The 26428-nt window shown below is 33.5% G+C and overlaps 4 protein-coding genes across 4 annotated transcripts; 3 read left to right on the forward strand and 1 right to left on the reverse strand.

Annotated features, from left to right (window-relative positions):
* Nucleotides 7903–10801, forward strand: LOC105171811 (auxin-responsive protein IAA13). The gene is given in 6 exon segments (XM_011093047.2): nucleotides 7903–8349; nucleotides 8352–8397; nucleotides 9374–9669; nucleotides 9847–9964; nucleotides 10262–10323; nucleotides 10421–10801. Coding segments are annotated over 6 exon segments (855 nt in total). The 5' UTR covers nucleotides 7903–8066; the 3' UTR covers nucleotides 10471–10801.
* LOC105171812 (3-isopropylmalate dehydratase large subunit, chloroplastic) lies at nucleotides 13065–19541 on the reverse strand. Its single transcript, XM_011093048.2, has 15 exons — nucleotides 19272–19541; nucleotides 19024–19170; nucleotides 18745–18915; nucleotides 17296–17448; nucleotides 17135–17203; nucleotides 16937–17053; nucleotides 16207–16281; nucleotides 16008–16085; nucleotides 15808–15903; nucleotides 15515–15564; nucleotides 15133–15187; nucleotides 14706–14837; nucleotides 14043–14090; nucleotides 13789–13947; nucleotides 13065–13430 (listed from the first exon to the last, which is right to left on the reverse strand). The coding sequence occupies exons 1-15, from the start codon at nucleotides 19317–19319 to the stop codon at nucleotides 13290–13292; spliced, it is 1539 nt and encodes a 512-aa protein (XP_011091350.1). The 5' UTR covers nucleotides 19320–19541; the 3' UTR covers nucleotides 13065–13289.
* LOC105172027 lies at nucleotides 20694–21603 on the forward strand. The gene is made up of 2 exons (XM_011093367.1): nucleotides 20694–20923; nucleotides 21399–21603. The coding sequence occupies exons 1-2, from the start codon at nucleotides 20694–20696 to the stop codon at nucleotides 21601–21603; spliced, it is 435 nt and encodes a 144-aa protein (XP_011091669.1).
* Nucleotides 22679–25631, forward strand: LOC105172030. Its single transcript, XM_020697195.1, has 4 exons — nucleotides 22679–23230; nucleotides 23843–24337; nucleotides 24949–25098; nucleotides 25209–25631. The coding sequence occupies exons 1-4, from the start codon at nucleotides 22760–22762 to the stop codon at nucleotides 25290–25292; spliced, it is 1200 nt and encodes a 399-aa protein (XP_020552854.1). The 5' UTR covers nucleotides 22679–22759; the 3' UTR covers nucleotides 25293–25631.

The raw sequence follows: 26428 nt of genomic DNA on the forward strand, positions 1-26428 counted from the left end.
GAATACTGCAATAACTTTATAATAATAATATGACAAAATATTACTTTTGGTCCCACTAGATAGGACACTTCTCACTTGCAGTCCCACGCTTTACGTGTTCAACAACTTTAGTCTCAAAATCCTATTTTTTTAACAGAAATGGTCCTATTCCATTAACAACTATCGGAAACGGCACGTAATTGGGGCAAAATGTCACTTTGGTCCCACTAGATAGGGTCCTTCTCATTTGCAGCCCCACACTTTACGTTTTCAACATCTTTAGTCCCAAAAAAAAGGCACCAAAAAAATATTTTTTTGCTATTTATATATGTAAATAACCCACAAAAACCACACAACATGTTCATCTTTTTTTCATCACTTAATCTTGAGAGCAATAGGCCAAAAGATGTCACAAACATTTCAAAATACTTCAAATATTTAATGCTATTGTAATGGTGAATTATGTGTAAAAGGACTAATGGATATGCTTTTTTTGCAAGTAATTATAGTTTATGTTGCGTTTAAATGTATAAGCATAAATCCTGAAAGCAATAAAAACGAAAACTAAAATTGCACAAAAGTACTAAATTGCAAAAAAACAGAAAATATACTAAAATTCACTAATTTTTATCATTAATTAAATGTGTTATAAAGTGCAACTTTGCATGCTTAAAATCTGCAAAATACTACCACTTTACAAACACATAATGTGTCAAAACATCTCCCAAAAGTCTTACAGTACCTTGCAACATTTTGTTCCTTAAAACAACACCGATGAATGCGAAAAAATCTCACGGGACAGCGTCAAGTGCACCTCCGGCGATGATTCCTGCACCACACCAAAAAAGACAAAAAAAAAATAACAATATAAATTATATAATTACAGAAAAAGTTGACATTGACGATGATACAGGTTACAACCCAGTGTTTCGGAGTAAGATACGTAAGTACACACTAACGTCCTAACCGACATCGAAGTAAACGGCGACGATGAACTCACCTCGAGGCGATGAGGACGGTAGCTACCTAGAAGACGTTCCCTTTAACGCGGGATTTTGCACAAGTGGAGAAGATGATGGTTTGAAATGAAAAAAGCGAGAGCGAAGTAAAGACGGTAGGTGTGTGTACAAGGCCAACTCCGTCATTTCAACAGCTAATTTGAGGGTATTATAGTCAAAGCAACACAACTTAAATGCTGAGATAGATGGTCCGGATGCGAATCCCACTCCCATTGCCCGGATTCGTATCAGGCGAATAATCCACCAATGTACCGGGCTTGGATCACCAGTAACGGGCCGTCGATTTCGCAGGTAAACGGATTGCTGCACTGGATTACACCGTATATACTGCCTATTCCCGAGGGGTAAACACGGCCTTAGCCTATGTGTGGTGTTTGTGGGTTATTTACATATATAAATAGTAAAACAAATATTTTTTTGGCACTTTTTTTTCCCTCCAAAAACTAAATACAAGCATGGTCTTCTTATTTTTTTCACTAGCTGTCAAGTCACGTGCCGTTTCTATTAGTTGTTAACGGAACAGGACCATTTCTGTTAAAAAAATAGAGTTTTGGACTAAAGGTGTTGAACACTTAAAGCGTGGGACTGCAAATGAGAAGGGCCCTATCTAGTGGGACCAAAAGTGTTATTTTACCTCAGTTGACTAACGGCACGTGACTTTCACGTGCCGTTTCCGTTAGTTGTTAACGGAATAGGACTATTTCTGTTAAAAAAATAGGGTTTTGGGACTAAAGGTGTTGAACACGTAAAGTGTGGGACTGCAAGTGAGAAGGGCCCTATCTAATGAGACCAAAAGTGATATTTTGCCTAATAATATATTGAAAAGTTTTGTTTTATATAAATTTATATGGGAAAGTTTTAAATTTAGGGATAATTATATTGCCCTTCCCTAAGATTTGATAAAATTATACTTCGACCCTTTATGATTTGAGAAATTATATTTAGTACCCTTGATATTTGTTTTCGTCTAACAAATAGATCCATTCGTTAGTCAAAATCCACCAAATTTATTGAAATTGACAAAAATATTGAAGAAAAATTTATACTTATCCTCGATTGACTTATTACGAGGGAATTAGTCCCTATACTTAACTACTTATTCAGTTTTAGTCATCAAATTATTGAGCTTGATAATATTAATCTCAAACTGATATTTTTTTAACAATTTTGATTCCCTACGTTTAATTTGATGTTAGAATTGACGGAGACAGAATTGAAGGGGAAAAAACCTCCCTTTTACCTCATTAGAGTTTGGCACTTCATGAAATTGGCTAAAAACATCAATTTCTATTATTTTTGTTCAAACTTGAAGATTTACTCCAACGAAAATTGGAAAGAGAAAATGGATTCAAACAGTAACACCAAATTTTTTTCTTATTCTAAAAACTCACTCCGTTTTAAAAAAAAAATTCTTCTCATACAAACAAATATTTAGTTTGTGGACTCTTTCTGTGTCTTAACATTTGTTATGCAAAGGTTAACATATATGATAACATTGCAATTCAATCAGCACAAAATTTTATTGCTTAGAAATATTTCCAATAATAATTATATGGCTGTTCGAATATGTATAAAAGCTGTGCTACTACAAATACATTAGTTATATTATTTGTGTAAAGCTTATGTATTTTGCAGGTACTATTGGATACACAAGTTGTAAAAACAAATTCTTGTAAATATTCTTTCCAATGCCGTCTTCGTCAATTCTAACATAAATTTAACGGTAAGAATCAAAATTATTAGAAAAAGCGTCAGTTGGAGAACTAATATTGTCAAACCTGATAGTTTGAAGATCAAAACTAAATAAGTGGTTAAATATAGGGACCAAAATCGTAATACTCCTACTTATTACGGATTAAATAAATTAATTATGACCAAACTATTCTTATAAGAGTATTTGTTTGACCTGCAATAAGTCAATAGGAATAAATATAGATTTTTGTTTATTTTTTTTCTAATATTAGCAATTAGGTGGATTTGTACTAAAGGTGGGATCTATTTGTTGTATGAAAAAAATATCAACGGTATTAGATATAATATTTTAAACAACAAAAAATCTAATACAATTATACCTAATCTTCGAGAGGATCGTATAATTATCCCTAAATTTTAAAATATTTAAAACATTTAGAATATGTATTACTTATATATACATTAAGATATTTATAAAGTATTTAAAAAATATAAAGAAATAATTTAATTAAATTATTTTTTTTTTTTTTGAGGAGGGTATTTTCCCATTCATTTTTTTCTAATAAAATATATACGATTGTTGCTTCAAAATTCGTCTAAAAAAGAACGGGTCGGGATCCAGATTAGACCCGGGCCCATTGCCATCATAGGTAAAGGAGATTCACCCGGTCAGCCGCGAGCTTTGTCGGTCGACGTGGCAATTGGAGCGTGGCCTAGTCACGTGACTTTGTGGCCCACATTGTTTCATTGTCTTGTTCCATTTTGGACGTATTATGTTCATTAAAAAATTATAATTTTAGTACCATATATCGGAGGGTCTTACAAATTTGGTACTATATTTATAAAATAATTTATTTTGATATTGTATTTTAATGGACTGAAAATGATATTATAAAAAATATAGTAATGAAATTGTCAATCCAAAAATTAAGATACTAAAATTACAATTTTCATAAACTATGGTATTAATTTTGTCGTTTCTTCTATCGTATGATACTATTGAACAGAGTATTTTATAAAATATGGTACCAAAATCGTAAAATGCCCTATAATATGGTACTAATTTTGCATTTATCTCATAATTATAAATTTAAATTTTATATGAATATTAATTTTATAATTTTATGTGAGTTTATATAAATTTTACATACCCACTTTATAATACTTAAGTGAAAATTGAAGTTAAATTCTTTTATGTCGGCGGTGTTACGATAATTAAATTAGGCAGATTTTGTAACGATTAGACTCACATGAGTATAACGAACCTCAGAGGGTATTTGATTAAGAGGCTGTTTGGAGTGAGCTCATAAGCTATTTAAAATATTTTATAGAATATTTGAGAGCTTGTAAGATACTACAGAATATTTGATAAAATTTTTAGAAAAAGATCTTATAAGTCAATTTATTTTAAGATCTTAACAAATTCTCTCTAATTAATTATAAATTTGTATTTCTAATATCTTATAAGCTCTATAATTTTATTTTATCCAAACACTTAATGAACGTATTTTTAAAATAGATTTAACATCTAATAAATTTTGAAAATATTTTATATACTTCTTACTTTTTTTTTAAGGCTTTTAATCTCATAATATTTTCTTATAGAGCTTGTAAGCTTTTTTTCTGGAGTCACTTTTTTTATAAGATAATTTTTTAAATACTCCCTATATAGTTTTTTATTTTATTTTTATTTGATAAAACGCAGTTTGTTAAATTATTCCATACATTCAAATTTAAAGTCTGATCCAATACATCGATATTTTTAAATTAATAACTATATCCAAATAATTTAAAAAAAAAAAGAGAAACTACTATAAGTAGATCATATATACACTTGTATTTCGTATGATGTAGTTGTGATTTTGAATTATGGGATGAAAATTAATCCTAGAGATAGAATTTTTTGAGAGAGAGTAGGTTGTGCGCAGTCAAATCAATGAATAGTCACCTGGTATAAAAAAATAATATTTTGATTTTTTATACTGATATTGAAAATTATATAATATGATAGAATATATGTATTTATTATATGATATATATATATATATGTGAGACTTTAATTTATGAAGTTATTTTAATTGGTTAGTGGTAGGTCCCTACTTTCGGACACAAAGGACTGTGGTGATTGTCCACTATATAGTAGACATGAGAACAAAAGATGGAGAGCAAAGAGAGCATGGAGCAGTACAATATTTACAAATATTCTTGTAAAAAGACTCAATCCTCCACACTTCAATTTTAACCTATCTTTCTTGCTAATTAAAGTTGAGACACCCTAATCCTCATTAGATCTTCCTAATCACTGACAACAAATTAATTGTTCTAAGTTAAGACACAAGTGCCTTAAATTGTTAACTTTTCAATAAACTAGCACTGGGTTCAAGTTTCTAGGGTGCCAGACCCAATTACTCAATTGTCACATAATTAATTATTATAATTAACTTAGTATGTTGTAATTTAATTGCACAACTTCTAGAAATAAGAATTGAAGCAACACAAGATATGACATATGAGGAAAGGATAACGTTTTTTGACTTTTCGGCATTGTTTGTAATAGCTTCTGTATTTATAATCAGGATGTGTTGTAAAAGAATTTGTAAATCCTAAGGTTATTAGTTATTACACTATTAGAAAAAAGGAATTCTTATATAAATTGCAAAATTAAAACAGAAGAAAAAAGAAAAAATTATGGGGATTTATTTATTATTTCTCTCACTAGAAGAAATATAGTTTTTCGCTATGGTAATTAAATTATCATAGTTAAAAGTAAAAAAATATGGCAAATACTATAATTACAATTGTGCAAACTATTAGTCGATATTTCTGCAACCGAAGCCAAAGCATTTACTACAGCTAAAACGTATGATAAATATTTTGAATATAGGCAAAATCATAGTAAATGTTGATTTGTCTATCTTCACGTGATAGATAATATTGATTTATTACGATTTTTAAGGCGTGATGATTTATAGTGTAGAAAAAAAAACAATCATTTTTTTTGTAGTGTTTTAAAATTACATGATAATGTTCAACTTAATTCGATTTGAGAAAATCAAATACCAATATATATATATATATATATATTCCTATACCATTTAAATTTAGAACAAAAACCCCGTTTAATTTTAATAATCATATACAACATCCCACTCAATATTTAGGAATTTTTACCCAAAAAAAAAATCGTGAAGCTAATAATTGCTATGTGAGAACTATAATATTGAACAAGTTAAGAAACTTGTATGGAGCGTGATTGCCGTGACGTGCTATCTCAATTAATAATACATAAAACAATCATCATTCTTTGTGTTTTCAACCTTTTTTTCCCCTCACAATGGTAAGAACAATCACTATTCTTCAAGTGCGTAATAACACTTACTAGCGTATTCACCAACCACAATCACAAAAATTCAAATGAATAATTAATCAATTTTAAATATATATGAATAAAAATTAGTAATAAAGCTTATTAATCCAAAACAAATAAATATAATTACGGGCATTTTAATTAATCCGCATATCGTGGAAAGAAATAATTATTACGAAATTATGCATTTTAATAAATAGTATAGATACACAATCCATTTCTTGATTTGCAGATTATTTTAAATTTTTGTAGAAACTTATATATGTTGGAGGAAATTACATTGACGCCTCCTGATGTAGGTTTAATTATAGAAATATAAGTATATTATTTGAAATTATAGTTGTAATTATAAGTACACACCAAATTCAGTGGCGAAATTTTACACAACTATCTCATTAATACGTTACAGTACTAACACCCTTTTAAGGGGTGCGCCCGTAATTTTATAAAGATTAAAAAATATTTATATAATTGGGTCTAATCTAAAAAAGTGTGGATGTAATTTAGTTTTTATGTTACGTTCGGACACATCATTAAATCCCTTTTTCCTTTACATCATAGCATCACTTTTCTTAGTTGTAATGTTGTAATAGCAATTAAAAAAACAAAAAAGGGAGTGGTTGGGTGGAAAGAATTGGAATTAAAATTAAAGGAGTACATATATTTGTAGGCCTCGAGAAAGATTCATTCCTGTCCCTGCAATGAGTGCATGAATAAAAAGTTGAGTACAACATTTTTAAGCATGAACAACTAAAGAATTGTTGTCGGGAAGTAAACACATACCTAGTACATTCCACTTCAATTCTTGAGGTGAAAATCAGGCAACCTTTATATATTAGTATATGCTTTTTTAATATGTTATGACACAATTTTCATAATGATGTTGTCATATCTAATTTGGGATAAATGATAATTTTTCATTTGTTAAGAAATTAATCTAATTTGATTGTCGGAGGATTTTAGTAAAAAAAAATATGTATCCCAACTAGCTAGTCTGGCAGCTCTATTCGATGTCAACAATGAAAATTTTAGGCAATAATTTTGGTAGTTCAAAATTGAGATTTTATAAATAAGTTTGAGGTTACGGGCATCCGATGTGTGGTTATTTATCACACTTTGTATAGATCACATTCTAAACTCTATAATAAATAATTAAAATTTATCCTCCACGTAAATTCTTGACACGTCATTTTTTCACAAACAAATTAAATTTTCTATTTAATTTCATAATTAGAGACAGAAACGGAAATGCATATAATACAAGATTAATTATTGGATGCTCCGTTGCTAATTCCAACTCTAATTAATATTAAAATTGAAGTAGCGACAGAATATTGCATGTTTTAAAATATCAAACACAAGTCAAATCCGTCGTTAAGTTTTAAAATGTTATCAATGATTTAAGGGAAAAAATGCATGCTTTGTCAAATTAGAGACGAATATCTTTTCATCTCTGATACTACATTCTCTTAGCTGGGGATCGAACTAAACTTTCTATATTAATTAAGGAAAACTATAACAAGTTTTTATGATATTTGTTATAATTACAAATAATCGATCGTTATTTAAAAAATTATAAATATTTTGTAAAATTAATAAACGTCTAATAAATATTCGTTAATTATGACAGTTTATATAAGAAGATATTTATGATTATGACAAATTGGATGGAGCCGTTATAATTTTTTCAACAAGAGTTAATTCTCTAAAAAAGAAAAAAACAAAATGAAGGTGAGTTGGGGTTTGTGGGGATCAAAAAGTGCACAGGGAAAAGAGAATTGAGAAGGAGGGATTGCTGGGCGCACTTAGCAGCAGACATATGGGTCCCGACATCATCACTATCTCCACCATTCTGCTCGCCACCCGCCATTACATTATCCCAACCCTTCTCCACTCTTTCTTTCTCCGCCTTCTTTTTCCACCTCTCAGGAACAATTACTCTACTTGTCTCTCATCCTCCTCCTCTTCTTCTCTTTGCTTCCTATTTTCTTCGCGTTCTTGTTTATGTCATGGAATCATCTCTGGGCTTCCTAGGCGGCGGGGGTGGTGGTGGGGGGACGGGGTTGTCGTGTGAGCAGACGTCGAAGGTTGGAAAAGACTACATGGGCATGTCAAAAGAAGCTGGACTTGAGTTGGGGCTGGGGCTGAGTCTTGGAAATAGCGGTGGCGGCGGCGGCGGGGGGGGGGGGGGGGGGGAGGGGAAGGGTTCTGCATGGGGCGAGTATGGGAGGATATTGACTGCAAAGGACTTTCCTAATGGATTTTCGTCTGGTAGAACTGGCAATGGTGGTGGCACGCTGCTGATTGTGTTGATGAGGGATCTGCTTCTGCTGCTGTCAGGTTGGATTCTTTTCTTTGCAATATCAGAAATCTGTTTGCTTGAATGTTTCAGCTTTGGCATGTTTCCAGTTCTTGATCTTTTCTGTTCCATATTTGGTTGGTTTATGCTGGTTTTTAGAGTGCTTTTCTTGGTTGATATTTTCATTTTTGGCTAATTCATTTGTTAAATAATTAATTAGATTTGTTGCAGTAATCTGTTTTAACCCCTCATTATTTTTAAATATTATAAAACAGACATTTCAGTGTGTACTAACTTATTTTTATTTATTTTACATTAATACAAAACATCAAAATTTTTTAAAAAAAAAAATCTTTTATAAACATGCATATATAATTATCTTTCTCAGTCTATCTCCAAAAACCTTACTCATCTTGATCCATCCAATAAGAATGTAGCATTATGTTTTGAGTTTTGCTTTTTTCCCCTCTTTCACATCATTATGTCTTCTCTACATTGCTTTTACATTATTCCACAAGACCTTTCATTATGTCAAAAAGTGTATGTTGTGGAGCTACCACTTTAATTTGTTTTCTCTTTTAGCCTTTATTTTTGAATTGATTAACCTTATAATAGGCTAGATAATTATGTTGATCATATTAGAAGAAGATTTACTATTTACTACAATTTTATTGTCTATATATGGACTAAAACCATGGTCAATAATTATTATAACCATGGTTAAATAAAAATCGGTACAATAACTACTTTTGCCGTGACTGTGAGCCATAACAAATATTTTTGTCATGACTCTTATCAATGATACATATTTTTCCCACACTCTCGAAAACCACCAACAACAACCGTTCATAGTTGTGGTCAATAAATATTTACTACGACTATTTATTTTTAACCATGATAATTAGCTATTGTTAAATGTCAAGTTTTTTCTGGTGTCATATGTCATGGTTTGCTAATGCCGAAGTATATATAATTGATCATTATTAGACTAATGGATTCAATTTTCCATTGAAGCAGTCAGGTTGTGGGATGGCCTCCTATAAGGGCTTACAGGATGAACACCTTGTGTAATCAATCAAAGATTACTGCAAATGCTGATCAACAAGACAAAGGAGTTTGCGGGGACGAAAACAACGAGAACTCCAAGAAGAAAATCAACCACGGTAACGACGAACGAGGCCATCTTGGATTTGTGAAGGTGAATATGGATGGCTTGCCGATTGGACGGAAGGTGGATTTGAATGCTCATAAGAGCTATGAAACTCTAGCAAAAACGTTGGAGGAGATGTTCTTCAAGCCATCCCTAACGACCCGTACGTTTCTTTTTTGTTCTTGACATAGTGAACTATACCATATATATATATATATACACGACAATTGTGATTAATTAGTAGTAGTAGTAGTAGGAATCTTCGTTCTTGATGTAGGAACGTACAAAATAATGAAAATTATCACATATGTTTTGCTTATCCGGGGTTCATTTGGATTAGGTGGAGGAAAGGAGCAACCGATACAACCTCCGAAGCTTTTGGATGGATCATCCGAGTTTGTGCTCACGTACGAGGATAAAGAAGGCGACTGGATGCTCGTTGGAGATGTTCCGTGGGGGTATGTAACACAAGCTCATTTTTTCCTCATAAATTAATTTAACTATGCTCCGAGATTTTAGATAGCTTCAAATACATATATTTAGATGTTCACTATGTTAAACGAGATTGTATCTAAAATATATATTTTATACACATAACGTGTACATACTAAGCTAAATATAAATAAGGTGAAATAATATTAGTTATTAGAATAGACGAAAATCATTTTCTAACCAAATTGACTAAAGATGTGAACTAACCTTGGAACAAATGTTAAGCTAACGCGATCATTTCATTATTTCTTCTTCAATTTTAGGATGTTTCTGAACACGGTGAAACGACTCAGAATCATGAGAACATCCGAGGCTAATGGGCTCGGTATGTCTATGCATTTTGACAGGATTATGAATTTCATATATCCGATTTGTTTTTCCATCTGCACTTCTTATAAATGAAATAAATGATTCATCTACAGCTCCAAAGTTCCAAGAAAAGAGTGAAAAGCAAAAGGGCAAACCAATATAAAGTTTATAGAGCACGGCAGGAGGAACGACATGCACCAACTGCTTGAAACGGAAACAAAATCATGCATATGGACGTTCGAGGCAGCCGGCCTTTTTCGTCTACGTTTTCTCAAAACTTTTCTTCGTTTGGATTTTCAGGGTTGCATTTATAGTCAGCATGCACCCGCCTTTCGACACACGTTTTACTTTTATTTTGTAAGCCGTATATTCAAATTTAGTAGAATTTGTTGAACTCTTGTTGTTAAGGTACACCTTCACTGGATATGTTACTTCTCATTATTATGTATATATGAGAATGCATCGTGTGAGCGAGTCTCCATCCTTAAGAACTACTTGATTTTGTCCTTCAAATTTTTTAGTTGTTTCCGAAGAGAGAAAGTTGTGTTGTTTCTGGACAGTCTTGGACTAACGCTATCAGACACTGATGCTGCTGCACCTTGTAATAATTTCATTTTCAAACTGATGTATGTTGTTGGTGATGATGCGCAGACAAATTAATATTTAGGAGAAAGTACAATTCTTACATGTTGATATAATTATTTTTCTTCAGCAGACGTTTGTGATGAAAATGGAGTACTTTCAAAATTGAAAAAATTGCATTTTTGGTCCCGCCGGATAAATACTATTGTAAGTTTGGTCTCACATAGCGGGCTTAGCACTTGTGGTCCTCAGAAAGAAAAAGTATTGCATTTTTAAACAATATAAAAAGAATTGAGGATAGGTAAATTAAATAATTTATAGAGAATATTAATCCAAAAAAAATATTTTCAAAAATTATATAATTATAATTTACTATAAAAATTGAAGAAATTCCTAATGGAGGCTAAATAGACACTAGTTAACATTTACTAATAAATGTATAATAGCTTAAATTTATTTTTGATTCCGTAATTTAGATCAATTGACGTTTTCATCCTTCGACTTTCCATAGTAGTATTTTGATCCTGCATTTTCTTAATTGTGGCAATTTCAACCTTTTTGTCTGTCATCAGAGTTCACCCTTCTCGCCAAAAGATATGTATGTGCATCTTATGTGACCTTTGGGTTACTGTTCCTACTGGCTCATTTTTGCTTTTTAATTTTCTAGAATAATATTTTTGTCCTATATTTTTTTTCGTCGAAACTCACCTTTTTTGTTGGTGGAGGTGAACTCTTGTGCAAAAAAAAAAAAAAAGAATGAAATTATGAAAGTAAAAAGATGTAAAATCAAAATACTATCCTAAAAATTTAAAAAAAAAACGTTAAATAACTTAAGCTGCGCAATAAAAAATGGAATTAATCCCATGTATAATCATAACTCAATGCAGCAATATAAACATAAAAGTGTATATTGAAAGATAACAAAAAAAATATAATTCATACCAGTACTCAATTTTAAATTGTTTTATCAAATATAAAATTTGCTGTCTCAACTTTACTACTAAAACAAAACCGTCAACAATGAAATGACATGTCTGAAATGATGTTTTCCTAAATATCATCTCGTACTAAATAATACTTTTGTTGTTATCACGCTTCGACTTGTGACGGTAGGTTGATTTGATTATTGAGAAAAGTAGGACAACTGTATAGCAATAAAATTTTATGAAATGAAATGAATGATGTCGTCTTTTTCATTACAACATTCTTCAATTTCTCATCATTCTTTCCCACTCCCATATCCATACCCAAAAACCCTTTAATTCCCTTTATTATGTCTTTACGTCTTAAGTTGTTTTTTGTTGCCTAAAGACACAGCCAGCACATTTTGTTGCATCACAAACAACAGCTGGAAAGACCACTCGCATTTTTTTCTTCTTTTTTCTTTTATTTTTATTTGTGGTAAATGACAACTACCTTCGTAAAATTTGTTATGATTATAAATACCCTTTTGTTTATTAAAGAATTACAAATTCCCTCCTGACAGAATATTTGTTAGACATTCGTTAATTTAAATGGTGTATTTATAATTTTTTAAATAAGAATGAAGTATTTATGACTATAACAAATTTTAGGAGAGTCCATTGCAATATACCCTCTTTTTCTTCATATGAGACTCCAACCTCGTTTGGTTATAATTTCATTTTGTTTTTAAGTGAAAGTATGCATTTTTCATTTTTGTGTATATTTTCCTGTAAAAATAAGAATATGTTTGGATTAGTCGATGAGAGCAAATGGGTGCTTTGCAGAAATTATCATAAACATCAAGATTAAAATATACCTACATATTTCAAGCAGGTACGCAGGTAGTTATTACAAAAGAAAAACATTGTACAACCATGTTGTTCTTGCAAGAAATGCTGGTGTATTTGGGTATCGTCCATCATCGTTTTACAAGATGTTGGAATATGAACATTCTGGCACGAATTCGATGCCCATATCCGAATGATTTTCAATCCATATGAATCAGAAGTCCTTCAAATCATCTTAAGTGATCTTTTCGATTATCAGGGAAGAATTTTCAACTATTCAGTATAGCATATATCTGCACATTACATGGGGACCAAGTCTTCCATGTTTTGCAGACAACGAGAATGTTTGTTTCAAACCTTTTCTCACTTTGCCTGAACTAATCTCCAGTAGTTCAGTGCATGTGAAAATGAGACGGCTGCCATGTTTGGGAGGTTAAACGTGTCCGCTTCAAGACTCATTTTATTGACATTCTCAGTCTATTATTACAACAACGGAAAGAAAAGACTTTTTTCAAGTTACACGAACAAGTTGTAAGCAACAAAGTTTCCGACATAGCACAAGATACAAACAGCATAAATAGTCGAGGTGCTTCAGCTCCAAAATTCATGTTGAGAAAGTAGGGTGGTAGAAAACTGCTAAAACAACTGCTTACTGCAAAAATTCTCGTGGATCAGTAACAAAACCAGTCAATGCAGATGCTGCAGCTGTATATGGAGAAGCTAGATAAATCTGCCCTTCTTTGTGGCCCATACGACCAGGGAAATTCCTATTCGTCGTTGAAACACAGACCTGCATGGGTTCCATAGATTCGGTGATATATATATATATATACATACGTATAGGCAACTGGCAAGGGAAAGGAAGAAGAAAGGACAGCTTGCCAAACATTAGGTTATGCCTTCTTTTGTCCTTCAAATCATATAAACTTTTAAATGTCTGGACATTGTTATGTGAAATAAAGCATAAGTCAATATATGTCTCAAGTAATCACATGCATAGGAACATTTTCTTTTCATGTTTTCTGTTCAAAACAAGAGAGATTCTTTAGGGTTGGCAACATGGGAACCGTTTATCCAAGATCATGCTAGCATATGACTGTTATGCAACACAACAAAGTCCAATCTATATCAGAGACAGCATAACTTGCCTGAGGCTCGTTCATGCGTGCATAAGTGTCTCTTGGACCTCCCAAGCACGCACCGCAACTAGGGCTTGCTGGTGTATCACAACCGGCTTCCTCAAATATCTGTGAGCAAGTTTTCCCACCAGATCCTGGTACTGGAAGGCTATATATATCCATCCAAACCTGAGAAAACACGTACAGGTTACAGGTCAGATACGAAATGTTTACATTTAATTCATAATGAAGCAATAAACATTTAGCTCATAACTAAAGCATACCTTCTGTGTAGCAGGAACGAGGAATGTTGGGACTTTAACCTTCTTCCCCTGTGTATAATAACCAAGTTTCAGCTCGAGAAAGATTTGGCGTCACAAATTTGTTCGTTTAGTTGGTGATTGGAATAATCACATACTGCAGACAAACTGTAGCATTTACCTTTTAACGAAATCCATCAAGGACGGCCGTGTCTACTAATATTGATACATATCATTGACTTATATACTCGGCCTTAAATATTCGGTGAATATAGAGATACACAACTCTTTATATATCTTGTTCCCACCAATGTTAAGATATATATATCCTGGTGCATAAGTGACATATAACAGTAACAGGCAACTGGCAGCAGTTTATATCCCCAAAGAACCCCATCAGTCATTATAATCTTAGAAGATTAGATACATACAAAGGTACTATGAAATAGACAAAGCAACGCATGCATAGATGTCACACAGACAAATACATGAACACTAAGATACTGGAAATTCATAACAGAGCATCTTTAGCTGCAGCAAGTCACTAAGCTGTTGGCAAGGATAAGCTCAACAAATTCAGTTGTTATCGATGGCACAAAGCCATTTTCTGATCCAATTTTATATTTAAAAACAATAATTGTCTCTAAAATAGCAATCGACCAGTAGAGCAATAGAAGTGTTTCTTACCGAAGCAAGAAATAATTTAGCAGCCGCCATGAAATCCTCTGTTTTTCCACCAGTGCAAGATCCAATATATACTCTGTCAATTTTCACATCTTTGCATTCTCTGGCTAAAGCACGATTATCTGGAGAATGAGGCTGAGAAGACAAATAAAATAAGTGGATAATTGTATACAGAGCTCGGATGCTTATCATCAAAACAGCACTTAAACAATAGTGCAGTAAAAATATTATAACTGCAAGCATACAGTCGAAAGAGTAAAAGCGTTTCACATTTTCTTTTAACACTTCCATAAAATCTAATGACTGAAAAACCTCTCTGATATTAAGAAGATTTTCAGGAAGTAAATGCAATAAATAGAAACATTCTCTATTCTCTTGCAGTATTTTGCTTGCAGAACTGAAAGTGGTAAATGTGATCTATACTACTGACCTTAGCCACCACAGGCTCCAACTTCGAGATATCAAATCTGTACTCTGAAAGAAATCTATCAAAAAGAAAATAAATTCGACCTGTAAGCATAAGCTTATCTGAAACAAGTACATGATGGTGAAGAGATAATAATTCAGAATTTTGTTACTCCTTACACAGCCAAGCTTAGAATAGGAACGATAGCTGCTTCGAAGTATTACATAAGTATTATGTAAAAGAAGAGGTTTCCATATTTGTGACAGAATGGAAATACATTGATTACTTTTATAGGGCCGTACCAAACAATTTTTTACTTTACTATCAGCTGAATTTAATCAAAACTAGTACAAACTGCAAAGCTATACAATTATTAGCACAGGTGTGGTAGAAGCCAGAAGGCTACCTTGCATCTCCATCACTGACAACTGGTTCATATGGCAGAGATGTCTTATCCTGAGAAGCAGAAAAAAATGCTGTTACATTACCAACAAAATAACCTCGAATATTACTTTTTCCTGCTTCTTAAAATAACCTCAAGGAGACCTAACAAAAGGCAATTTCCTGCACTAGGGCAGTGTATTTTCATGTACACACAAGTTTGAATTTGTGTTTTGCATGTCGCATGAATCCTAAGTGTGCGTGTTTGAGTGAGTGATAGAGAGAGATTTCATGGAATCGATGTCATTAAAAACTAACCTCAAGATATTTATACGTGGTACTATCAGCAGGGATGATACCATTTTTACCACCAGCTTCGACAACCATGTTGCATAATGTCAGTCTTTCTTCCATCTTCAATGAAATTAAAGAGTGCATGGCAGGAAGACTCATTAGTGACTCAAAGAGTGTTATCTTAAAAACATAAGCAAAACTAATGAACGGTAAGATTCACTTACTGTTAAACTTTCAACTGTAGAGCCGACAAATTCCATGGCTTTATATGTTGCACCAGCCACTGAAATTTCACCAATAATCTACAGAATATGTAAAAAGTAAACAAAACTTTAGGTGTTCTGAGTCCACATACGCACAAGCCAAGATCTTGTTTTCCTTTATTTAAGAGATCTGAATGACATTAAGATCAAATACACTTACTTGCAAAATCAAATCTTTGGCAAGCAGATAATCAGGCATTTCACCATCCATCACGAATCTCAGAGTTGGAGGAACCTGCAATGCATTGACGCAAAATACTCTCAGGCTCATATGTCCATATAAAGAAAAATTGATGAACATAGAGTTATTCAATAAACAGTCACGCCAACTTTGAATTATGATAGAGAAAGCTCCATTTTAGTTGGCAAATACATGACATTCAATCTAAAAGTCTACCAATGAGGCTGCTTAAAACTTATTAAATTTCTGGGTCTACGCATCTAGGAGACACTGCGTTGATAGGACACTAGTACTACAAAGAAGACATACAATTGTGACACTATAATGACAGAAGAATCTTGAATGTCCAAAAAACGGAATAAGGCATTTCAAAGCAAACCAAGAGAGTTATAGGAGGGATGTAATATTTTGATAATTTAAAATCAAAGGAAACCAAGATGCATGTCTATTTTTCTTGTGTTTGACGCTTAGAATTGACTCACATTTTAAGAAAATCAAATACGGATTCAGTGTTCCCAAATCCAATTCCAGCTATTCATTCCATGCAAACAAACACTATATCACTAAATTCACACAATCAGTAAAACGAAATCCGCTTAAATGAAAAAAGCAACACTATTCTAGCACCCTCACCATAACTTATGAAATATTTCAGTGAAAACAGTCACCAGTAAAAGAAAAAGCTAAACATAAAAATTACATAACTTACCTTCAGCAAAAGCTTTCCAGTACCCAGCACAAAACCTGCATCAGTATTTCCAATTCCAGTGGCAAATTGACCAAATGCTCCAGCAGTACATGTGTGAGAGTCGGTCCCCAGCAAGACCTAGAACGATCCAATAATAAATCCAGAGGGCAAAAATGGAAAATTTTGAACACTAGTAAAATTGTAGTCAACAATCAATACCTCTCCAGGTCGGCAATGACCTTCTTGGGCAAGAGCTACATGGCACACACCTTTATAATCGGGATTTGCCTGCAATATCAGTGTGTGAGAGTCAAATGCCTACAACACAAATAAATAATAATTAGGAATTTTTATCATCTGGTCAGACAACGTAACCACACCTTGAAATTTCCTAGATCTTTAATGTCATAAAAGTACTTAATATTTTGCTCAGTACAGAAATCCCTCAAGATGTCTACATTCCGATTTGCTCTTTCATCAGTGGTGAAGATATAATGATCTGGAATTATTACAACTTTCTCACGGTCCCAGACCTACAATTGCAAAGGAGAAGGAACTAAGTTAGAGTACGGACACAGATGATCTATTAGCACTCGGGACAATACAAGAGAAAAAGTGAGATCCATGAATTTATTCTATAAGACAGAAAATCTGTAATAATACCAAAACAAAGAAGAGAAAACATTGAAAAAAAAAAAAAACAATTGTCACTGATTATGACAATATAAGCCAACAATTATTCCTTCATCCTGTAAACATCAGAACATGTTACGATAAAATGAATGATACCAGAATAAAATTTTTGAGTTTCTGAAAAATCACAACAAACCATCACACTGTTACAAGATAGCACACGCTTTAAGCTCCTTAAAGTTACTACTAAAGCTAGTGGCAAACACATTACTATAACAAATGAGCATATGGGAAACAACCAACCAAAATCAAAACTTGAACCAACAAATGATGACATGGCAAACCAAAGCAGATAGAGAACAACTGAAGTTCATTTTCTTAGAGGTCCAAACGAAAACATGACATTACAATAAATTAGGATCCAAGATAGTAGCAGAAAGAGAGAGACCCCAAAATTGATGCTACAGACCCTCAAAGAATGCTTCATAAATTAAGATCAAGAAAATGCTTATATGAAAATCAAGCTTAAATGAGAAGAGGGCTTCCATGAGAACAATCATAAAATCCTCAATTATGTGAAATAATTGCAAAAATAAATAATTAAACAAAGGGGTTTTCCATCATAACTACGAAGACCTCTATCGGTAGTACAATCTATGGGGTTCTTGCAGACCTAGACAAGAAGGTTTGCCCTTTCTTCTGCTGATTACAAAGAGAAGATTCAAGAAAATTACAAAAATAGTTAGATATAATGTTTTATAGATAACACTCAGCAAAATAGCCTATGTAAATCTAAAGGATGGGAGAGAACAAACTAAGATATGAAATACATCTAGACAGGATCGGACCTTCAAGAACTAAACTAGGATGAAGCATAATATACATAATCAACTCCTAGGAAAATCCGAAAATGAGTCTCCTGATCAAAACTTTTCTGGCGTATGGCTCTACTTGGTAAGTATGTCAAACAGGGTAGGAATGCAGAAAGTATCAATATTCAAATTGAACATATGAACTGTCAATACAACATAACAGAAACAAAATAAAGACAAGCTGAAGTACCTAATAATGTGCCAATAATTCTATCAATTATCAAAACAACATTGTACATTATCAAACAAGAATACCTTAGAACAGCATCAACAGTCTTAGTAAATATAACTCAACCAAGAGAAAACTGCTCTTTATCCAAATACCTTTGCATTTTCTCCAAACTCTCTCTTGAAGATCCCAATGGAACCAGGGCCACAAACATCATGTGTCATCAAAATATCCACGTTCACCCAAACATTCTCCCCAGGTACCAACTGGGTTTTCTCCGAAGCTCTTGCCAGTATCTTCTCAGTCATAGTCATCCCAGTCTTGACCTGCAGAAATCCACAAATTAATCAAAAACCCACCATTAAAAAAAATCCAACAAATTAGCGGACAAATCTCTGAAAAATCCAAACTTCATCATATAAAAAAGCATTTACCGCCCCCGTTGTTGACGGTTTTCTCTCAGATTGCTGAGGTGCCATTACAGACGCTATTTTCTTGGAGACCTTCCTCTTGGAAACCTGCGCAGAACGTGGAAATGGAGGCTGCCTGCGGAAAGCTGAAAACCCGCCAATCCCATCTTTCTGGAAACAAAAACGAGCGCAATTATTCTCCCACAAGAATCCGAGAAATAGATAAATTGAAACAAACACATAAATATACAGGACTAAATAAGCAAAAATACCTTGTCGGCAAGGAACGAGGAGCTGGGAGTGATAGCAGATGAAGCCATCGGATGATATTGTCTGAAGTGAGAAGGTGGGCGTGGAGGGAAGAGGAAGAATATATGTATGGATTGTGGACTTCTCTCTTTTAACAATTTTGCATTTCTTTTCCAATTTTATGTTTCTGGCACTTCTCTGTCTGTGGCGGCTGTTTGATGACAAATGACGAATGTGGGTTAAGGCAAGAACTTGTTCTGTTCAATCCACTTCACTCTTTGGGCTCTGCTCACAGTCTTTTCAATCTAACCTATGCTCTTGCTCATGCGATATTATATATATATATATATATATATATATATTATTGTGAATTGATTGTAATTATATTATAAATTTTAATAATTAATATATGTATTAGAAATTATCGCTGTAATAAATCAATAATTATTACTAAAATAAATCAATACTCACACAAAACTCAAATAACTCAAATTTACTACTAGGTCAACATTAGGATTGCACTTGTGAAGCCTTTGTGAAAATCGAAATTTGTCATAAACAAAGAGCGGCCGATTTTTGTTGCAAAATTTGATATATTTTTTACACCATTCAACGTACACATGACAGGTGATGTAGGTCGCGCGAAATCAAGATCGGGTCGCTGAATCCTTCTTTCGAACTACCTGTTAGTGGATCCTGAGAACAAAGCAAACGTGAGACTAGCCGAATAGCCCTTGGTGATGGCCCTCCGATGCTTAAGTTAGAAAGGCGGGGTCAAAAAGATAAAATGAGATCGAATGAGATCACGAAATGACGGTAAACTGATGAGATAAAACGTAATTTCAATAATCATAAATGGGGCTATTTATAGTCGTACGATACCGTCTAGGAGAGCGCCACGTGTCCCCTTTGAGATGCTGCCACGTCATCATAATCCTATGGTCTTTGTTCATTCCCTGGTCAAAATTAGTCAAGATGGTCAAAATAATCAACTATGGGAATTAAAATACCTTAAAATGATAGGGGTATTTAGGTAATTTTGTAAACTCCTTCATCGGCAGGTATATAGAAATAACATTATATATTTTACTTAATTAAATAATAATTTTATATGCATACCATGTACATGTTGAATGAAGTAAAAGATGAAATAGAATTTATAACACTAATTTCGGGCTAGTCTCACAAATTTCGACTTTTGTGAAGACTTCAGTTGGACTTTAGTCGTTCTACATGGTGATTGTCTCCGTCCATTTGTAGTCTTTAGAAGCATTAAATAAACTTTGCAACCTTAAAACTTCATGAAAATCCAAGGTTTTGTTGCCATTTTTGTTGAGTTGTTTAAAGATGTTATACACATGACGTGTATATATTAAACGATGTAAAAAATGAGACAAATTTTGGAATGGAAAATCTGATCCGCATAAGAGACAATAGCGAGAAAGATGGAAGGGATGAAAGAAACAGCGACAGCCTACTACGAGAGGGCGGGCGAAGAGGAAAATGATTCGGCAGTAGAGTTCTTCAGAAATCTAGATGTGAATGGCGACGGAAGAGTCGGTCGCTTCGAACTGAAGAGATCCTCCATCGGCTCCTGGTTGTCGAACAACAAAGTGTTCAAACAATGCGATGGAAACCTGGACTTTTACGAATCTTTAGCTGTATCTATTACATGGTAGATAATTAGGTGCAGCTGCCGTTTTGCAATGGCCATTGGGGGTTACTTGTTGGTCCGTACTTTTCTTGCTTGCTGTGTCTGGGAGTAAGCCCTCATGCCTTCGATCTATGCTGCACTCGTTATGGTCGCGAAAACACCGCCCACGAGCACTCGCCCGCAGCACTTGTTGGATCATCATTCTCTGCTCGACGTGTCAAGAAACCGTAGCAAAGAGGCAGAATAAGGTCGAGGCAATTACGAGTTCTTGGCTACGTAGTTGGATATTACATATCTTAATGTCATCAATAAACTAGGCTAATTTTTCATTTTAATTCGGTCTTTTATCTTATATTTCATTTCATATATATATGAAGGGAACATGTACAATATTTACGGTATATTTTCTAACAAGTCATATTCGAACCTGTTTTCTTTTCTCGTGCCCAACGGCAAATTTTGGCATTGGAATTTCGAGATACATTCCAAATTGCAGGAGATCCGCAAGAGCCCATTATTGTACGGGCTCTCCAGAAGCACTCCAGGCTTTGGCATATGTGTTTTTCGAAACAATGAACAGAAATGGAGACGGCAGGGTAGTCCTGTCGGAGTTCTTAACGTTCATGCAGCACGAAGGCTACTCACAGATGCGTAGCCCTTACTTCTTCAATGAACTAGATCTAGATGGTAATGGCGTTTAAGATTTGTTTGAGGTGATGACAGTATCTAATATATTATTAAAAGTGGCCGGCCATTTTGTGACTATTGTTGGAACATTATATTTGGAATATTATTTTTATGTGTCGAGTGCTTGAATTGGAATAGAAATGTAATAGGGTTCATGTCTGATAGCTTGCGCATATAGATTCCATGTCTACATTTAAATGCTTAATGAAGAGTTATCCGCTTTAAAATTTAAAATAAAAACTGCAGAGAATAATTAAGAAAAGGAGGGAATTTATATATATTTTTTCATATGTAAGTTCACTTGGCACATGTACATTTATCTAGCAAAATAAAATAATATTTTATTTAATTTTATTCTAAAAAAATATGCTTTATAATTATTTTATTCTCTTATTTAGAGTTGCATACAATAAATAGCATTTTATTGAAATAAGATGACTTTTCTGTAAATGGGAAAACTTAAACTGCAATTTTAAAGTTGTTTTCCTAAAGCATCTGATCAGAAATTGTGTTTTTTTCCTTAAAGATTGCAACTTTTTTATTATAGAGGTATAAATTGACTAGATGCATATTTTTTAAAAAAATCATTTAAATGTCTACATATAAAGATGAAATCAAATATTAGGATACACACTTTATATTTTAGCTTTTTGAATTATTCTTGAAAGGAGGTTTCCACAATTGCTATTCGCAATCTTGGTTAGTTTTGTCGCATTCCAGGAGTGAGTTTGCTTAACTCGATTGCAACCATATATTGGGGGCAAATTTCACTTTAACAACTATAAAATCACATTTCAAAACCTCTTCAGAATTCCTATTTTCCAAAATTTGAAATAGAAAATCCATTTCATTTAAACATGAGATAAAATAGCTCTACGTGTGAAAATTTAATTAAGGAAAATACAAGTTAGTTTAAACAATTGGAGCTTCATGTTTAGACCTTGAAATTGAATAATAACCCTTACAGCTCTACTTGAATAATTGAACCATGATCAGATTTGAAGAGGTCAAAACAAACCAACACTTTTGCAATAAATTTCCAGTCCCTTGAATAAATTAAAATAAAACCTAAAGTCAAGCTTTTATTGTCTTCATTTATTCGAAAAATGATGTCTGCAGGAAAGTCGAAATTTGTAATACTAGCAAAGCGACAGAAATACCGACAGAAAGATGGAAGGGATGAGAGAAATAGCGACGGCCTACTACGAGAGAGCGAGCGACGAGGAAAAAGAATCGGCAGAAGAGTTCTTCAGGAACCTAGACGTCAACGGCGACGGAAGAGTCAGCCTCCTCGAACTGAAGAGGTCCGTGGGCTCCTGGTTGTCGAATGAGAACGTCTTTAAACAACTCGACGAAAATGGCGACGGAACCCTGGATTTTTACGAAGTTTTAGCGGTATATTACATGGTAAATAAAGTGAACCTGCTGGTTTGCAGTGGCTGCTGGGGTTTACTCGTCGGCCCGTACTTTTCTTGCTTGTTGTGTCTGGGAAAGAGCCCTGATACCTTTGATCTATGCTGCACTTGTTACCGTCGCGGAACCGTCGCCCACGAGCACTCGTCCAAGTACTTGTTGGATCATCATTCTCTGCTCGCCGTGCTGAGAGATCGTAGCAAAGAGGCAGAAAAAAGTCAAGGCAAGGTAATGAAATATGACGCTTTCTTGGCTAGTTGGATATTACATATCTTTTTCTTTTTTTTTTTTTGAGGGGGGATATTACATATCTTAATGTCATCAATTGAGCTAAGTTGATTTTTTTTTTAGTTTCAAAATTGATGTTTTCCTTTAGGTAAAGAGGGTAAAATGTATAAAATTTACTGTATATTTAAGAAAATGTTTGATCTCAATCGATTTTTTTCCGAACCTAATCGTTCATCTTATATTCCGTCTATAAAGTCCTAATCCAAATCCTCTATTCTGAATTCGTGTTCCGTCTTGTATTCTACTTCACACACATAGATGTAGAATTCATCTCATTGGAAATATCATACGCATATGGTTTGAACTCTGAGTGGGATATAGCCGGTTCCCAATGGGAATGAGAGATGGGATCAAGGCAATAGCTACCTTTCTCGCTCCTGGTATGAAGTTACTATCACTTCTTCAAAAGCTTCTTCTTTCGTCCTTACGTCTTAGCCGACCAAGCGATAATAGGATTCAATTGAGCGTGCCAGTTTGTCTAGTTATATGATTTTATAAAATAAATGAATCCAAATATTAATTACTTAATACATTCTTGATCTTGGCTAACAGAAAGAGATGGAAGAACTGCGGGAGATCGCAAGAGCCCACTATCGAGCAGGTTCTCCAGAAGTCCAGGCTTTGGCGTATGAGTTTTTCAAAACAATGGACACGAATGGAGACGGTAGGGTAGACCTGTCGGAGTTCTTAACGTTCATGCGACAGGAAGGCTACTCACAAATGCGTAGTCCTTACTTCTTCAATGAACTAGACCATGATGGTAACGGTGCTCTAGACTTCTCGGAGGTGATGACACTATACTACATCATTAAAAGTGGACGACCATTTTGTGATGGATGCGGAAACTTTATACCTGGAATATTTTTCTCATGTGTCGAGTGCTTTAAGAATCCTCAACGCTCGTTTAATTTGTGCCGTGATTGTTATCGCTCTACCAAATGTAACCACAATCACGATGGCCGGGTTCAATTTTTGGACAACTACACGTTGCTAGAAGCCAAAAGGGATGAAGATCTTGCGCAATCTGCAGGCGTAAACTCAAATGAGGTAATGTAATTTTAAGGGTAAACTACAATAACCTATTGTGACAGTTAGTATGTTGGCTTAAATGAATTTTTTGTCCCGTAACTTAGGTCATTTAGCATTTCGTCTTCTCCTATATCTTTTTAATTTTCAAAATTTTAGTTCTTTTTTTTCCTTGGAGTTGATATTTCTCGCCGGAAAAATGCATATGTTTTAAAATAAAAATTAAGCTTTTGTTCTTATCGGTCAATTTTTGCTAGCATTTTTGCCCTTTAACTTTTTAAGATAGTATTTTTCCTAAATCTTTTCAATTTTCACGATCTTAGTGCTTTTTTTCCCCAGATTCACCCTTCTCGTTGCTCGAGGTGAACTCTAGCGAACAAAATAACTGAAATAACAAAAATTAAAAAGATATATGACCAAAATACTACTATAGAAAAAGAAAGGACGAAACTGTCGAATAACCTAAATTACGGGACCAAAAATGATTTAATCCTAGTATGTCTACCAACTATAATCAATTTTTTTTTCTCATTCCAGCATAAATCTTTCAAGTACGTGTATTTTCATTTTGATCTTGCTTGACACACATTGTTATCACACCAAACCTATATCGATAACTCTCGTTGTGGCAGCCATGGATTACTTCCTCAAATGCGATCGTTCCAAGGCCGCAGAGTAACATGTACATAAATACTACTTATCCGACTTATAACACATACATCGTTCATCCTCCAACTCCGAGCCATAATTATTCGACTGCAATCGTTCCTGCATCCACCACGGTCAGTATTCCGACTTTATATTAGACATGACTTATGTTCCTTCGTCTTTGTTCTTGGAATTAATTACTGACGCATGTATATATATATATGTTGTGATCAATTTTTTTCAGGACAAATGGAGATTGGCACTCAAAGCATTCGAGGTAGCACTCAGCATTGGGAGTATTTCCACCACACTGTGTACAATCCTGTAACAACTAGCAAGCAAAATGCTGTTCTTCTTGAAATTGAGAAAATTTTACAAGTTTATTGACTTTTCAATGATTGTTATACTGCTTTACAGCTCCTGAGTGATTTTTGAGTTACTTTTTATTTTCTTGATTATGATCCCAAGGAAAATGTTTGAAGCAGACAATGTAAAGGATACGAAGATAAATTTATGTGTAAATTATGAAAGCTGGTAGCAAAAAAGCTTCAAGGTGTTCTTGCTTGAGAGCTAATTAAGATTGTGCAAAAGTTATTTGATCAAAACTGTGTCTTATTTTCTCTTTCTTCTACGTAATGGGGATCCAATTAAGGAAGAGGATGTGGTTTTTGTAAATTATTTTGAAGTAAATAGTATGTATGGATGATACCTTAAATTTGTGTGTAGTCTCTCAAGTTTATTACTTGATTTTACTGTTCCTAACCTTAGTTTTTATCTCAGTTTGATCAATTTTCCACCGAAGATGTGGCTAGAAAATTGTCGTGTGAGAGAGGGGCCAATACGAGAGTAAATCTAAAATTAAGAAATGAATTTGAAGGATTAAAGTAATTCTACACAAATTTAAGAGACTAAGGATTAATGTGGCATGCACGTGACTTTTTCTGGCCAAATTGATAATTTCTGACGACAAATGTCCTTACTTTGCCATTTCTTTTAAACTATTGGAGAAAATAACACTTTTAGTCCCTAATTAATATTACTAATTCAGTTTCAGCCCCCAAATGATAGCGAATTATAATTTTAGTTTCAAAACTGCTTTTTTTTTGACAAAATTATTAATTTTGGTTAAGTATCCAATGAAATGAATGGAAGCAAAATAATTGTGGAGAACACAACCACATTGGAGAACACGACATGGGTGTGTTCTCATCAGCTCCATATTACAATTTTATTTTATTTTATTTTATGAAATTTGCTTCCGAACACAAATTATCAAATACATTGATGCACTTTTAAACCATGAAGAAATAATGTGCTTTGATACTTGTCGGAGTTTCACATTATTGGTCGATAGAAAACTCATTTTGGAGGTTGATGGAAATGTTTTTCCGTTATAAAGAGATACTGTCATTTCTAATGGAAGTAACGTATAGATAAGTCGGTAATATAATAATTTTGTGTAAA

Source organism: Sesamum indicum, linkage group LG10 (genome assembly GCF_000512975.1).
Source record: "Sesamum indicum cultivar Zhongzhi No. 13 linkage group LG10, S_indicum_v1.0, whole genome shotgun sequence".
NCBI lineage: Eukaryota > Viridiplantae > Streptophyta > Magnoliopsida > Lamiales > Pedaliaceae > Sesamum > Sesamum indicum.